Below are 16511 nucleotides of genomic sequence, written 5' to 3' on the forward strand. Positions count from 1 at the left end.
ACATGCTTCGTGCCTGAGGGTACCGTACGTCGTCGAGCCTACCACACAGGTGAGGCCGCCGTCACGCTCTCGGGCTACACCCCCACGCTTCCACACCGAACCAGCCTCGTCATCTCTGCCACCACGGCTGCGGTACATGTCGACTGGTGGTTTCCGCTCGGGTGCTTCCATTCTAGGTTCATCACTACCAATGGTATTACTCGGGATTGTATCTTTCATGTGAACTATACTGTGACGCACGACATTTGACATAGCTGTACCATGCAGCAGTTCCACCCTCCTTTGACGTAGTGTTCGGCTCGTCGTGCTCCTTGACAGACGACTGGTTGACGGAGCTGACTGACAAGGAGGGTCCATCGCAGATAGCGGGGGCTCCTCCACCAACACAGCTATCGCAGTATGACCCTGCCACCCTTGCTGACGCTGCACGGCCTCGGCACCCTCTGCGTGACCCCTTGATGTACTTCACCGACCACGTACGTCATAGAGCAGCAGGTCGGCAGAGGTCACTGAGTGTGCCCAAGAAGTGCGCCTATGGCCATGGCGACGCCCCTTGACCACGTCTTTAGATAATACTTATACATATTTATATTATTTCTATTATGTGTTTGGAATGCCGTGTATGATATCTATGTCATTATTATGATATTAGTCATGGTTCTATTACATGTGTTCCCAAAACGTAGCATTGTGCAAACAAAATACTACGTTATATGACATGACGGAGCTTTATGCATGAAATGACCACAACACAAAGCTTTATGCATAAAATGACCACACATCTGTTGTGAATCAGGCTTTAGATACAAAGTGACCACATGACTCTGCTTTAACCATGAAATGACAACCTCTGTCCTGACTCAGGCTTTAGACACGAAGTGACCACATGACACATCTTTACTCATATTAAATGATAACATCTCTGTCCTAACTCGGGCTTTAGAAATGAAGTGACCGCACGCCAGACCTTTAGTCATAAATTAAATGACATTACATCTATCCTGACTCAAGCTTTCACACATGTAGACATGAAGTGACCACATCACATAGCTTTATGCATGAAATGACCACACATATGTCGTGAATCAGGCTTTAGACACGAAGTGACCACACGACTCAGCTTTAACTAGAAAATGACAACACCTTTGTCCTGACTCAAGCTTTAGACATGAAGTGACTATATGACGAAGCTTTACTCATAAATTAAATGACAACACCTCTGTCCTGACTTAGACTTTAGAAATGAAGTGAGTGCACGTCGGACCTTTAGTCATAAATTAAATGACATTACATCTATCCTGACTCAGGCTTTCACACACGAAATGACCATACGACACAACTTTAAGCATTCTATCCTGTAGCTAGGACACATCCTCACTACACGTAGTAAAATGATGAGAAAACACTCGTCCGTGACCTTATCCCTTATTCTATAGTACCTTGCCTCTTTCTCTATCTGTCGGCAGATGCTTTCGACATACGCGCGAAAGGAATCCCTGAGACCCACCCTGCCATCGCAATAACTCTCCCTCCAACACACTTAACATTTCCTTCCAGTATTCCCCCCTTGTGTATATAAGGGTAACCCATCCATGGCTACTTCATTTCCAACACAGTCCAACGCAATCTTTTCCATGGCTTCCGAGTCTGAGTCTAGGTCTGACATGGGTAAGGGAAAGATGGACCCTTACGAGTTATGGCACGACATCCATGATAGATGCAAGCGTGGGGATGAAGAGCGAATGAGAAATGAATACCCAGAGCAGAAGAATCGGAAGCTAAAGTTGGAGATAGAGCGCACAACGCACGCATGCCACGGTGCGACTGCGGTATAATAGCAAGCCTAAAACCGTTCATGTTTGTCACAGTTGCTTGGTTCCGTTGTGGGGTAAGTGTGCATGACATACTGCCGTGCTACGAATTTCATCTAATTCACCTGCTTCCCTCCAATAGTATGACAAGCCGAGGTGCAAATATGAATAATACGCATACGAAAAAGAGTACGCGAACATCAATTACGGCTATGATAAGACCCAATAGATATTTTCTTGCACCCGACAATCTATCTTTCCGTAAGACATGCTTCATTTAGTGATGAAGTACTACATGACATTGTAACTTGTCGTAGAATGTATATGACTAGTGTAAGAGTCGGTGCATATTGCCTTAAGTACTGTAGCCATAGACAGGCAATGAATGCTAACGATAACCCTTATATGTGATGTACTTTACTTTCATCAATGAAATAACCATAATTTATCATTCTACCAATATGTTTTTTCTAAGCCCAATGCTTTCATAGGATTCCATGCTTTTCATGCAGAGATAATAATAACTCCTTCCTGAACTGTTGCAGAATGAAATGACCACACAAAGCAACATATTTCATAAGGAATCTCTGCCAAGCATCAATGCCACAAATTCTCCAGCTTTCACAGGAAATCATATGCTCCAGCCCCATTCAAGCCCGTTCACTCAGTCCATGCACCAGCCCCCAACTACTATAAATAACCCCACCCTTATTCATAGATAGACCACTCATTCATCGACTCTCTCAACTACAATGTCTTTCTCAGCTCCACCAAATCCACCCAAGAAACATTGGAGGATTTTCATCCTACGGGGTGTCGAACCACTGATGTGCTTCTGTGGTGACCCTCGTAGGCTTCGCGAGTCCCAAGATATCTTCTACACCTATGGTCTGCGCTTCTTCATGTGTGCTAACTACAAGTACGACAAATTTTGACAGGGACCATACGAGTACCCACCAGTATAGCGATATAGATCACTCATGTGGGCCTTTCCATACAATTTCATGCACTCTCTTACTAATCTCCCATCTTGTTTCTTTTATCCAATCTCCTCCATCTATCTGCAACTTCATGCAATAGCTCGACATGGAGCAAAATTAGCACCAGAAATAGTAGGTGGATATGGAGATGAGATGGAGGAGGAAAGCTTACGAATGCCATGAGTACGAGCGACATCCGAAGGAACTACGGATGAAGCGACATGATGAGGAGCGCATCAGGAACACCACGAAGTAGCACGCCGTGGCTCAAGCAAATGAATCAGAGAGGGAAAGGAAGGGGGAGAGGGCCCGTCGCACTAAGGCGGGGGGCCTGATGCCCTGAAAAAGGGTAAATCTCTTAGGTGCACTCAGTAGAGAGCATCTATTGTAATTTGACCTATTTTTATTCCTAAAGGCATGTTAGGTTTACCAGTAGCATGCTATTATGTTAATCTTAGGCGTACCGTATATGCTAAATCGTCATTTCTTTATGGTTATAGTCCATCTACGCAGCGACAGTAAACCTTATGTTCCATGTAATGTTTACTAGCGTATGTAACTTCCGTGCCGGATACTATGATAATTGTGCTTTATAACTACTATTGTTCAAAAATTTAGATTTTGTATCCTCCCAACGCTACTTCACTAAATAAATATTCACACAATTTTACATCAACTAAATTAAAAAATATTGATAAAATTACATCGAATCAATATTGGCAAAAAATGAACCACTCCGTGATACCGTTTGGACAACCCTTTTAACTTCTTTTATAGGATCCACATTGAGTTCTGACAGTGCCTCGTTAAATACATAATATTCTCATAATTATTAATAAAAATCTTTTAATAAATATATTATTCTCCTAATTATTAATAAACAATTAATTAAAAAAGATAGCATAAGCCCGTAGGCAAATGAAGTGCTGATAGGTCTATTGGCATTCTGTTTGCTGACAGCCCTGTCAACTATCCGCTATCGCGACACCTTTATCTGTATCTATCTGGATGCCTGTCGACACTCGGAATGCTGATATGCTTTTGATTTGTATTCCGCGTGTCAACCGGCCTCCATACCTAGTGCCACGTAGCCTGTCGATATGTTAAATACCGACAGATCCCTTATCGGTACTCCACGTGCCGATAAATATCTATTTTTGAATTTTTTTAATTTGGCAATTATTTTTACAATTTTCAAATAAAATAATATTATTTAAAAAATTCCATCTACTTTCTACTCTGCACATTGCAAAGTTGCAATTGGATTACCCGGTCTTACTAAATCTGAATAAACTTTCACCTTGGTCAAGGCAAATTCAACTCAACTCTGCCTCCGAGCTCCAGCTCAGCAGAGCGCGGCTTCCGTGGTGCCCCACGCGGTGACGCGGCCGAACCCACCGATCCGGTGACTCCGGTCCCGGCCGACCGCCTCCCTAGCCGGGTCAACGCTTTTGACTCCGCCACCCTCGTCACGCTTAAGAACATGGCTTCTCTCTCCCCTCTCTCCTTCGTTCCATTCCACCCTCGTCGCGCTTCGGAGAAGCCAGAAAACTTCCGAACCCACGAAAAGCCGCCATCTTTGATCAATCCTCTGCCCCCGCCCGTGTCCGTGCGGCGCCGCCAGAGCCGGGAGCCTCAGGCGAGTATCTTCGTGGGTCTTGGCTGGCGCGGCCGGGGTGCTGCGGTGCGCTATTCTGGCGGTTTCCGGTTCGTGCGAGGGCGGGAATTTCGCTTCGCTGAGGTCACCTTGCCCGTTGGATTCGTCTCTCTCGCCGTGGCTCAGGTGAGTTTCGCCGTCTCGTTGGTTTTCGTAGGGAAAGATTCGTTTTTTCCCCTTTCGTGTTATCTTGTCTTGCCGGTTGTGTGGCTGCGTGAATCCGCGATTCTTGATCCTGTCTCTTCTGTTCCCTTGTTGGTCAGGGTATTAGAAGGTGATTCCAATGCTCTTTCTGTGTCACTGAACAAATAAAGGTGCATAATTCTGGACTAATCACTAGATTACCTATTGTCTATGGACAACTAAGTGAAGAAGAAATTTTACTTCTTATCCGGACTCTGGTTGTCAGTAACTCGTAATGGTGAAATTTTTGAGGTTGTGGGAGGATGCCGGGTGTCGATGCAGAGTAGAAATGTGGAATGATGTAAATTGGCGAGGCAATTAAATATTGCGTGCAAATTAAACCCAATCATGCATCGCTTGCTTGAAGAAATCAATTAGAGGCCAGCGCATATAATTTTAAGCTGTCACTGTTCAGTACCATGGGCTGTAATCCGTTGTTCTGCTGCTGTATGCCTGTATGGAGTATTTTTCTTAGGTAGGGTTGTTTACTAGTACGATTATTATAGTTAGATAAGCAATGACATACAGGTTGGATACATACTTCCTTTTTTAGTGATACAATTTAGGTAGGGTTGTCTTCTTCTTCTTATGTTTATTGAAAGGATGAAGCACGCACGTAGTGTTTTTCTTTTTCTTCCGAAGTTTTTTTTTGGTATGTTGGGAAAGGAGCCTGTTGTTGACGCTTGATGCCCATCTAACTATTATAGGAGACATTTTGGATTAAAGAAAAGTTGTGGTGTGCCGAGCCTACTGTATTTGATCGTAATCTTCACTTATATTGGTACTACAAGTGAAGTAGCAATGTATTCAATAAATGGTGATCAATAGGGCCAATGATCTTGGCTGTGCTGACGTGTTGGTTCTGTTTGTGAATGGTTAAACTCCATATATGGGAGCTGAAAGCATTGCTTTGTACTTCAATGGTTTTTGTGCCCTTGTTCATGCTTCAAGTATATTGTAAATTATGTGGTTAATGGGATTTAGGAATCTGGAAGCTTGGAATTATGATATACATAACATAGAAAAATTAGTGGCTGTGGAGATAGTTTATGCAAACACATGCAAATCAAGAGCATATCTTTGTGCAACAACCTTTCTGTGGTTAAACTTATTCTGAGAATAAAAATTGAGATTTACCATGCAAAACAAATAAGAAACTCCAATCATACCACCAAACCAAGGGTATTTTTTTTGGATTGCAATGCACACACAACATCATATACGTGTACTATTTTTAGTATCATGATGTTTCTGAAATCTGATTAAGTTTTCATTATTAGCAAAGTACATTGGATATCCTTTCAGGCTCCAGTTACCACGATTCTGAGGAAATAACTTTTTCCCTATATTCATTCTGTCTGCTAGTAGCATTAAATTTCTGCTTAAGTTTTCATTGTTTGCTAAGTAGTAGATATCCTTTCAGATCCCAGTTACCACCATTCTGTGGAAATAATTTTTTCCCAATCTGTATCTCGAATTGATAGTTGCAAGGCATGTAGATAGTTAACTAGTACATTGTGTGCACTGCTTCTTCATACATAACCATATCCTTTGTTCCTGTTCTCGTGTTGCAGGATACAATGGCTGCTGTTGAATGTTGATGAAATTTGTTCATAGATACTGAACCGCCATCTCAATTAAATGAAACACAGCACAGCGGTGTGTACCAATAGTTTGAAACACGTTAGCAATGAGTTGTTGTTTTAACTTTTTCAAGAGGAAAAGGGGGCCCCAACAACAAGATGATCCATCTAACGATTGTAAGTCTCTTATGCCTGCAGTTATATAGAAAATCATTGTTTCGAATATCATATTGTTGTTCTCAACTTTTCATGAATTTGCCTCCTTTGTGAATTGTGACACTAAAGACTTACTTCTGCAGGCTTCACTGGTGCTAAGAATATAATAAGATACAGCTATAGGGAGCTGGCTAGAGCAACAGCAAATTTTGACCAAGCCAATAAGATTGGTGAGGGAGGTTATGGGCCTGTCTACAAGGTAATAGCATAGCCTTTGTCAATTTGATAATGGACCGGAATACCTTACCAGTATCTGAAATCTTCCAACTTACCACTTCAGGGAACACTAAAGGATGGAACAGCTATTGCAGTAAAGGTTCTGTCTTTACATTCTGGACAAGGTGCAAAGGAGTTTCTTAATGAGCTGCTTGCAATCTCTGATGTAGTACATGAGAATCTTGTCAAACTCTATGGCTGCTGTGTAGAAGGAAGCCACAGGATCCTTGTTTACAATTATCTTGAAAATAATAGTCTTGCACATACCCTTCTAGGTAGTTTCTCATTACTGAATCCTTGATATTCTTTTCTGGAGTATACTCCTTTTTCCAAGATGAAATGCTTAGATGCTGTAACATTCTTGTGCTTGCAATTTTATAGGTTCAGGCAATAGCAACATCCAATTCAACTGGAGAACTCGAGTAAACATTTGCCTAGGTGTTGCCCAGGGATTAGCATTCCTCCATGATAGTGCGTGCCCTCACATTGTTCACCGCGACATCAAAGCGAGCAACATACTTCTTGATAAGGATCTTACACCAAAAATCTCTGATTTTGGTTTGGCAAAGCTTCTGCCTTCGGACGTATCACATGTTAGCACAAGAGTCGCGGGAACACTGTAAGTGAAAGTTATTATTATTGCCTTACATCTGCTCTGCTGTATGTTCTTTGGTAATTCCTGTTCTCCTTACCTATAGCCCGATGCTAGTTTGATGGTCCTTTCAACTTAGTTGTGAGAAGCATTTACAACTAGAATTGTACATATTTACCTGTCCATTTATTTAGAGAGGTTCAACTGATCTAATTGAGGAGTGCAATGAAAAAATGAAACCAAACTACTATGCAATCGCTCAGAAATGGTATGTGTGGCGCTCGTACTCCTTCTCTCAGCCTGTAGTTCTTTTTACAGAGGTTACTTGGCTCCTGAATATGCCATTAGAGGACAAGTGACACGGAAGGCAGATGTTTACAGCTATGGCGTTCTGCTTATAGAAATAGTCAGTGGAAGATGCAACACCGATGAGAGATTGCCCTATGATGACCAGTTTCTTCTTGAGAAGGTATGGAATGCTGCTAGTACAAACAACATACAAAAGTTATCCACTTGACATGAATTTTGTTGCTTAAAAAATTCATTTCCCCTTTTTGCTGATTATACTCGCATGTCTGAATGTTTGACAGTTTAGCGCAGAGAGTTTCTGCCCTACCTTTTAGATCATTTTTTTTTGAGGTACCTTTTAGATCAAATTAGTGCAAGGAACAAGGAGGAAAGAGATCAGTAGTACTATAAGCTCGTCTTTTGCCGAGTCCCAGGCTGTATGTCGCTTGTCTTTTCGCATCTTTGGCCTTGGGCCTGGCCAAATGGCCTGTAATCTTAAATGTAGGCATCCTTGATGCCATTCGTTCACTCTATCTAATTTAATCGCCCACATGGCGGCTTTCAAAAAAAAAAGATCAGTAGTACTATCAAATTTTAAGTTAGCTCACTGTAATGTGCCTGCCCTACCATGCTTAGCTGCCGTTTTATATAGATATATAGTAGCAGAACAAGAAGCCATATCAAAATTTCTAACTAGGTTTGGGCTTGTGTCATTGCAGACATGGAGATATTACGACCATGGCTATCCGGAGAAGATCATAGACAGTTCCCTGGGCGACGACCTGGACGCCGACGAAGCCTGCAGATTCCTGAAGGTCGGGCTCCTGTGCACCCAGGATGTCACAAAGCGCAGGCCGAGCATTTCCACGGTGATCTCCATGCTGAAAGGCGAGGTGGACGTGGGAACGGAGATGATCAGCAAGCCCGACATGATCAGAAACTTCAGGGACCTCAAGCTCCGGAGCAAGGCCACGTCCTCCACGCTGCTGACCTCCATCATGGCGCGCTCTTCACCGCTGTCGTCTGAAGAGACGACACGGACCTCCATCACTTTCACAGCGATATCGGACCGCGACTGATCGTCGATGAGGTTGTCTTGATTGCAGAAGTGCAAGAACTTCAACTGTGTAGCGGAAAACGTAGCATGGACCAGAATTTTTTTGGTGGTTGTATGATTTGTGTGGATAGATTTACGTCACCCCAGTGATAGTGCATGAAGAAGTTGGTGAGCCAGCCAGAGCTTCAGAGACAGAATTAACCTGTGAAGTAAAAAATCTCAAACGTTAGTAAACTGTACAGTGTTGTTTTTTTGCGAGTATCTGTATGTTAAACTGCAAAGACAGTAAAGGCATCATCCTAGTGCTACTCTACTCTACTTGTAGCATGTTCATGTGCAACGGCGCTTACAGGGTAACTCCTAGTCTCCTACAGATTAGAATGCCTGCACACGGTTCTGTTCTGTGCTCTGTACCTGCTCCGATCGAGTTCCTGTGTGTCTTGTGACCAGTTCTCTTCTGTTGCAGATGGATCCAGGCGCAGTGAAGTTAGGTCAGCGCAGAGGCTGCGCTGGTGTCTCGCCGGCGTCCGACACGCGCGCAGGCCTTGGATCGGGCAGGCAGGCACAGGCAGCATCACGACGCAGGCCGGCGCTGTGCTCTGAGGATTCTAACGTGCATGCATGGCTGGCCACAGGGCGCGCGGCAGCCGCCAGGAAGTGTCCTCCCCTGCATCAGCACTCGCCATCACCGCCACTATGCCCAGTGCCCGCCGTCCCGGCCTGCACATACATGAAGATGCCTTCGTCTTGGAAGCGTGATTACTGATTAGCGTGCTGCCGTGCTCCTGTGTGTCACTGACAGGCTGGGCCCACTCGAGCTGGTTGGTATGCTGGGCCTGCATGAGTGTGACCTGTGGCTCAACCGCAGAAAGTGCGCACTGGCAAAGACAGGAAGGCCTGGGGCTTTAGGCATGTGGATCCACTAAGGATTTCTTTTTGCAACTAATAATAACAATTACCTCCTCTCCAAATTTTTTTTTCTCCTTTTACTAGTATGCTGCACGTGCTTTGCACATCAGATGCGGGAACGCGCAGAACCCACACAGTAGGGCGCGTGAAGTTGTGGGAGTGCGCAAGACTTAGAGCAGAGCTCACGGAAGGTAGCAACACCAGTCGTGCGGATGGGAGCGAGTGGAGGCGGCGCTCTCTCGACGACGGTGGCACCCTCCTTGCGAAAGTGGAGGAGGAGGCGATAGAGGTGGCGTGGATCGAGCGAGCGGGGATTGAGGCGCGGAGCAGGGTGGCTTGCAGCGAAGCGGCGAGTAGGGGAACGGCGGCGGGGAGGGGGAGGAGAGGTCCGGGGTGTGGGCCGAACTGGTGAACGGGGAGGAAATCGAGTATTTATCGAGTGATATGAGTTGGATAATTTCTACGAAGTTTAGATGTAGTCTGCAAGATGTGAAGGTAGATCATGTAAGGTTGAGAATGGACCATTACATATTTTTTAAATAGTAGAGATACTCCTATTTAGAAAGAAGAATGCATGTACATGCACATTATATTGGTCCAAGCAATACTCTTGTATTAATCTACATATAAATACTCAACATATGTTGCTTTGATATTTTTTTACTAGTTCTTGATGCATGAGCTCATTCTATGTCTTAAAGATATAAAGCCATCCCCTTTGTCCTTCGCTGTGTCCAGAAAGACTACTTAACCACCTGCAAGAATGAGAGGGGAGATCAAGGCCTGATCTTCTCTGGTCCATGAAAGCCACATAAATGCATTTTTATTGGAACAATTGGCAGGAATCACGGGTGAGCTTATGATTACACCCATTTGGTTGACATACTTGGCAATAATAGTGTGTTGGGTACGTAGATATTTAGAAATGGCTTTGCCAGTGCCATGCGCACAAAAGAAAGAACGATGACGCTCATATAGGTGGTGTTCATCTAGAACTTTTGAAACGGAAGGTTGCAGGAGAGCTGCCATAATCGTGTGTTAATAAGTAGGGGAAGCCCAACAGGCCAAAAAAAAAAAAAAGAGTTTCGAGCTGACACAATCAAAGCCAGAGGGAGAGAAAAATGCAAAAAAAACTAGAGAGAGAGGGGGATGAGTCAGGCTAATCTCGCGAGAAAAGACGCCTAAATGGTGCGCCCCAGCTATGGTCCAGATGTGTGTCCATCTAGAAATTGATCCATTTCATAATGACTTTTGCTATCCTCACCGGATAGCTAGGTAGTCAACACCTACAAAATATAGAAAATGACCTAGATTTAGAATTAGGGTTATGGTTAGGGTATTCACCAGGGTGGTGTTGCGTGTAAGAGTATAAGTGAATTGTCTAATTTTTTTCTATCAACTTAGGTTTTTGGATGAGTTAATCGGTGCATGCAACTCAATATGATATTAGAGTCAGATGTTTCTAGTTCGAGCCCTATCAAACATAATTAAATAAAAAATTGTAGTCGACTTCTATTTTCACGTTTGAGATCTAAGAGAGTCTTCACGTTAGAAGGGGTGTTGAATTATTCACATTTCTCTATCAATTTGAGTTGGTTGGTACATGTAGCTCAATAATTTTGACGTACATAACTGCAACCAAGCAACATTTGCCTGACTAATGAGACGCTGCAAAATTCTTATAAAGAAATAAGTGGGAAGAGATGCCTCATTGTTTTGAATGATTATGGAGTCCAGATGTTAATACGTGGGGAAACTTGAAGGCTTGCCTTAAGCAGGGTGGCAGGGGCAGAAATAACTCGTGACACTGAAGTAGCTCGAATTATGACCACTAGCGTATCAATCCGTGCGACTGCACAGACTAAAAATTTAGCTTACGGTTGAATTATAGATATTTGTGTTAATAATGATTGTATGCTAAGATACATCAACTATTTATATTTAAATATTAGAATGTAAAATATAAATATATATTTTTTTCATAATATTGGAATCATGTTTATTATTTGTGATTTTTTGAAATTATTATTATTTTTAATGTAAAATATAAAAAATAATGATTTTTTGAAATTATTATTATTTTTAATGTCGTCACCGTATCTCATATTATTTTTTTAATTCATTATAAATTCTTGATATTATTTTTGTGTGATAATCCGTAATATGTTTGTGTTCTGTTGTTTTAATTTTGTAATGTTTGATTATAATTGATTTGAAAAAGTGTGTTGATTGCTAATGTAACTAAGTTGGAGTTTGCTAACGTAATTTTGTTGAACAAATAGTATCTACAACAAAAAAGGAAGGAAAAGCAAGGCAAGAAGTAGTCTTGGGGCTGAACTCTATGATTTATTTTTTAATCTTCTATGTTATTTCGTCTGGTTGTTGATCTATAGTTACAGTTAGTCAATCAATTAATTCGACGGTTGGATGTTTTGCTTTTTTATGAGAATTTCTAGAATTTTCTTAGGATTAACGTGGAGGCACTAAAAAGAGCTTCCAATTAATAAATATAAGATGGGTGCAGTTGAAGCCCATAATCTTGAAAATCCGGGTGACAAGTATTTGACTGGAACAATCCAGAGTAGAGCATTCAGCTTGCAAAGGCCAAACAGTGATGCTTTTGATGACATTACTGATAAGATTGTGAACAAATATGCTAATTCTCCTTTGGCTTCCAAAACCTTTGGTTGTATAAATGTTGAGTACCAAGACTAGTATGCTCGAATGGAATGATATATTAATCAAAACCAACATTTGCAATGAGAGGACTATAATTTGACATATACTCATGCTTATTTGATGCGGAAGATTTGATCCGACTGTGTATGTCGCATGACGAGTGGCACCTAGCCGACTGTGGATCTAACTTTGGCTGCTCGCCGGCACGGCAATACACTACTGGGGGAGTGGCGTCAGATGGGGGTGACCGCGGCCGGTGATTTTCCTCATCTCCCTTTATACTTATCCTCTATATCTTTTATATAGGAGTTTTTCCTAAAATATTTTCCTCTATATCTGATTCCCTCTATATCTCTTTACTCTCCAATAGATTATCTAAACCTCACCTCTTATATCTCACTCTTTTTTATTTTATTGATATTTTGTAAAAGGATAGCTCGCATGTCAGCATGATGTGGCTGAATAAGGGATGAAAGATGTCTATTATATTTAGGGGATGGGGAGGTTGGTTTAGAAGATACCTAAAAATAGAGGATGGGTTAGGGAAGCTATTGGAGAGGGTTTTTAAGCTAAATTCCTTATATTTGACTATAGAGAATGAGATAGAGGAGCTATTGGAGATACTTTTAGTTCGCAGCGACGGTGGCTTCATGTGAAACAGAGGCAAGGCTACATGTTTACCATTCACTATAAGACTAATAAACTTTCCTAATGGTTTCTTTGCAAATGACCAGCGGTTTATAGTTCTTAGGCTAAGTATCTACCATAACTATGGGTAATATGTTTGTGGAGAATAATGTTATTGGTAATTTGTTAAAACTTCAGAGAAAGGTAAAAATTATACTATAAAAATTGCACAGCACTAAAGAAAAATACCAAAGAGTCCTAAAACTGTCATCCACTTGTTAAAAACTGTAGGGAAATATGGAAACTCTTGTGGTGATTACAGAAAAATATAACTAATTAGCCTAGAGTAACAAACTAGTAAGCATGCACGTATAACACATGTGGAACCAGAAGATTTTCACGAGATAAAATAATTTATTAGGTGAAGCACGTGTAAAATAACATTATGCATTCTTGTAACTTGTCCATGCCTACTTATAAAAAACAAAATAACAAAAATCAATTAAACATGTCCTGTGACTATAAAATTCCTCATCTATATCCAGAAAATCCTTAACCCATGTTTTATTATTGTGAAGATATATATTTGAGTGCACGAACAATTCAACATAACATATAATTGAGTGCACAAACTTTAAGCGTGCCATAAAAATAGTATGCCCGAGATGGGATTCACATCACTGAAAAATGGAACACACATATATATCATTCAAAAAATAAATATACATGTAAAACAATCACCTAGTGAGCATCAAACATATATAAGATGGACGAGGTTAACGAGCGATAGGCTACACAACCTGCCACGTTGCCTTTCACGTGTCCACCTTCTTCCCTTCCACCGACATCCATCTTCCTCCCTTCCATTGGCATCGCTCCACCACAGATCCCGTCCCACCCACTAGCCACCGCCTCGACTCCGCCCTCCCATAATCTCGTAGGTGTGATGTCCCCACCCACGGCCTGTATCCACCACCCACCGGTACAATATCGCCTTTTGCCTAATCAACCTCCCTCCCGATTTCTATGTTCAGGGAAGAGAAAAGAACTTTGGAACCCGGGAACCCCGGCACCCTAACCCCACAATCACAGATTCGATCAAAGAGCTCCCCGTCTGCTGCAAACTCCATCACAATCATAAGGTGTGTTGGTGTAAGTATCACCTGCATAATTTAACCCCAAAACAATTAAAACCATGTGATTCAGAAAAGAAGAGAAGACTACTGAAGCTAATAGGGTGAATGCACAATCTAATTTCTTCGTCCATTTAAACTTCACTATAATTCAAACAGACATTTTTTAACCTTTAAGTTTTGAGATTTTGTACGAATAATCACTACATATAACATAACAAGTATCTAAAATGCATACATAATTCGTAATAAATGCAAGGGGAATAGCCTAGAACGAAAGAAAGGGAGTAAGGACGAAGGAAAGTAACAAAAGTTGCCACCTAATTAAACAACATCAATCAAAATATTCCCTCACTATATGCAGTTAAGGGGGATCAATAAAGTCTCAAACTAAACTACATAATATATTTTTCAAGAAATCCTTTATCCGTCACCCTTTAAAACTGCTCCCTAACACTAAAATGGCACCAAACAACATGTGATAAAAAAAGGTGAAGGAAAATGGTCAATAGGGCAAATGTTTTGGTCCACACGGACATACCTCCTTGAATCTAATGATGTTGGGGTGGTGCAGCGAGCTGTGGTTGATGATCTCCTTGTACGCATTTTTGTCAATCTGCATAGCACAGATCCCCAAAACAAACAAAATTAGAGCTACGGTGCAATCCACCCAGACCCAGTGATTAATTCACCTAAAACCGAACAAGCCGTAACAAAAAGTTTCAGAAAAAAAACAACAAACCCGGTGGCCGCGCTTGATGCACTTGACGGCGACGAGCTCGCGGGTCTAGCTGTTGCGCATCTGCCGCGCCACCCCGAAATTGCCCGATCCGATTTCCCGCACCGCCTCGTACTTCTCCATGCCCACCTCCTCCGCCTCCGCACCCCACCCCTGGGCTAGCCGTGGCTTGCATGCCCTGCGCTTCCCTCGGCCTGTGCAAGCACGGCCAGGACATCCCGGCTGTGGACTCTTGGCCATGGCCGTCTCGTTGAAACCGGAAGCACCGTGCAGCAGCTCGAAGCGATTGTCATGAGAGAACGTGTGTCGATTGAAGTGGAAGGAAATAAATTATCAGATGGAAAGAGAAGTATAGTACGAAAGATAAATAATTGGTGATTGATAGTATTTTTGAAAAAAAATGGAGTTCAACTTTGCATAATGACAGTTTGATCATGTAAGATGGACGGTAGAGATCGTCTAAATCTATCATAATTAATTAATTATATAAAAATATAGAGATACGTGGTAATCACGAAAATATCATGATAAATAGATGGTTAAATCATAAGCATACTACTCCTCCCAACAACCGGTAGTACGGGACACTGTAAATGTGCTCTAAAATAAAAGAGCAGAATACCTTTACAGTGTTTGGCTGTCGCTTCATGTTGCTTGTGCATGTGCTTTGTTTTCCTTCCTCGGTGATTCTCCTCCGCCTGAGAGCGATGCAGCGAACTACGAGGTGTTCGGGCGATGTGTGACGATCGAAGGCCCTGTGGACTTGCTTCATTATTCCTTTGTTGGTTAGGGTCTTATCTGTATTTTGTCAATGGGTCTATATACTTCATGGTAATTTCAACTTCTTCCAGGGTTGTATTTGCATGCGTGTTTAATATAACTGGGCTTCCAGCCCCCTTCCGAAAAAAAAAGGAGCAGAACACCTAAGCTTGGGTAGGCTTGGACTGTGACTCGACGTGAAGTACAAGATATTAATTCTTCCTCTAAAATAGATGTTTAAGTACATATTACCGTCATCATGTAAAATTAGGGATACAAGTGGATACTCAATAGATAATTCTTAGTTACTATTTAATTTAATTAAGTATGAGTAAATCTTTAATTTATTTTTTAATTTTTAGGTCGATCAATCATCCCAAAAAAATACAAACTTGCCTCCCTATGCAAAATGCACACCTCTCATCATTTTGATGCTGAGACTACCGATGACACTTCCAAGACCCGCAGATTATAGGTGAAACTTACTTGCATGTACTTTGGTGCATGCTTTAGTTGAGCTTAAGATGCACACTTTCCATATAAATTTAGGGCATGTCCGTGATTATAGGGATCATACTACCAGCTCTGGATTTTTGGAGAGGTACATGACACGCATGAGCAGGGCCTGGATATTGGATGCATCTACGACGTACACTTTGCAGGTAGGGGACAGAAGAGGAATAGACATATAGCACAGTGCCGGCTTGTTGCTCATCTCTGGTGGTCGTCGTCCCAATCCATGGATCCTCCTACGACGTCTACCACTCGTCGTCGAGACACCAACGTGTCCATCGATCTGCACACACAGCATGAGCATGCAGTAGACAGAGGACACGCCCACTTTTTTGGGAGCGGCAGTGGGATAGGATGGGGAGGCACGAGACGAGGGAATTTCCCTTTCGGTGGGCGATGGCTTTTGGAGGACATCTCACAGGCCTTGGAAGGAGAGAAAGCTGCTGGGTGCATGCATGGCTAGCTACCTTGCTGAGAGGACAATGCCACAGCCAAAGCGCTCTCTCTCTCTCTCCGGGAAGAGAACAAGGCAAGCCAACACATGCATTTGCAGCTCAGGTGGAAGGCCG

The 16511-nt window shown here is 42.2% G+C and overlaps 1 protein-coding gene across 2 annotated transcripts; it reads left to right on the forward strand.

Annotated features, from left to right (window-relative positions):
* The first annotated feature begins 4278 nt into the window (after positions 1–4278).
* LOC133883180 (cold-responsive protein kinase 1-like) lies at positions 4279–10158 on the forward strand. 2 transcript variants are annotated; one of them, XR_009902827.1, is made up of 8 exons: positions 4279–4574; positions 6206–6391; positions 6514–6629; positions 6711–6921; positions 7028–7265; positions 7557–7707; positions 8246–8808; positions 9050–10158. XR_009902827.1 is itself a non-coding variant. In XM_062322412.1 (7 exons), the coding sequence occupies exons 2-7, from the start codon at positions 6322–6324 to the stop codon at positions 8603–8605; spliced, it is 1146 nt and encodes a 381-aa protein (XP_062178396.1). In that variant the 5' UTR covers positions 4279–4574; positions 6206–6321; the 3' UTR covers positions 8606–8896. The 2 variants fall into 2 exon arrangements, 1 of the variants encoding a protein (XP_062178396.1); XM_062322412.1 differs by lacking the exon at positions 9050–10158 and having other exon boundaries at positions 8246–8896.
* Positions 10159–16511: the final 6353 nt, after the last annotated feature.

This window comes from Phragmites australis, chromosome 10 (genome assembly GCF_958298935.1).
Source record: "Phragmites australis chromosome 10, lpPhrAust1.1, whole genome shotgun sequence".
Classification (NCBI taxonomy): domain Eukaryota; kingdom Viridiplantae; phylum Streptophyta; class Magnoliopsida; order Poales; family Poaceae; genus Phragmites; species Phragmites australis.

Excerpts from the sequence above, each read along its gene's own strand:
- LOC133883180 (XM_062322412.1), top strand. The coding sequence starts at position 6,322 with ATGAGTTGTTGTTTTAACTTTTTCAAGAGGAAAAGGGGGCCCCAACAA. Across the intron at positions 6,630-6,710 it reads GTTATGGGCCTGTCTACAAG|GGAACACTAAAGGATGGAAC; the intron begins GTAATAGCATAG and ends TTACCACTTCAG. Across the intron at positions 7,266-7,556 it reads ACAAGAGTCGCGGGAACACT|AGGTTACTTGGCTCCTGAAT; the intron begins GTAAGTGAAAGT and ends TTCTTTTTACAG.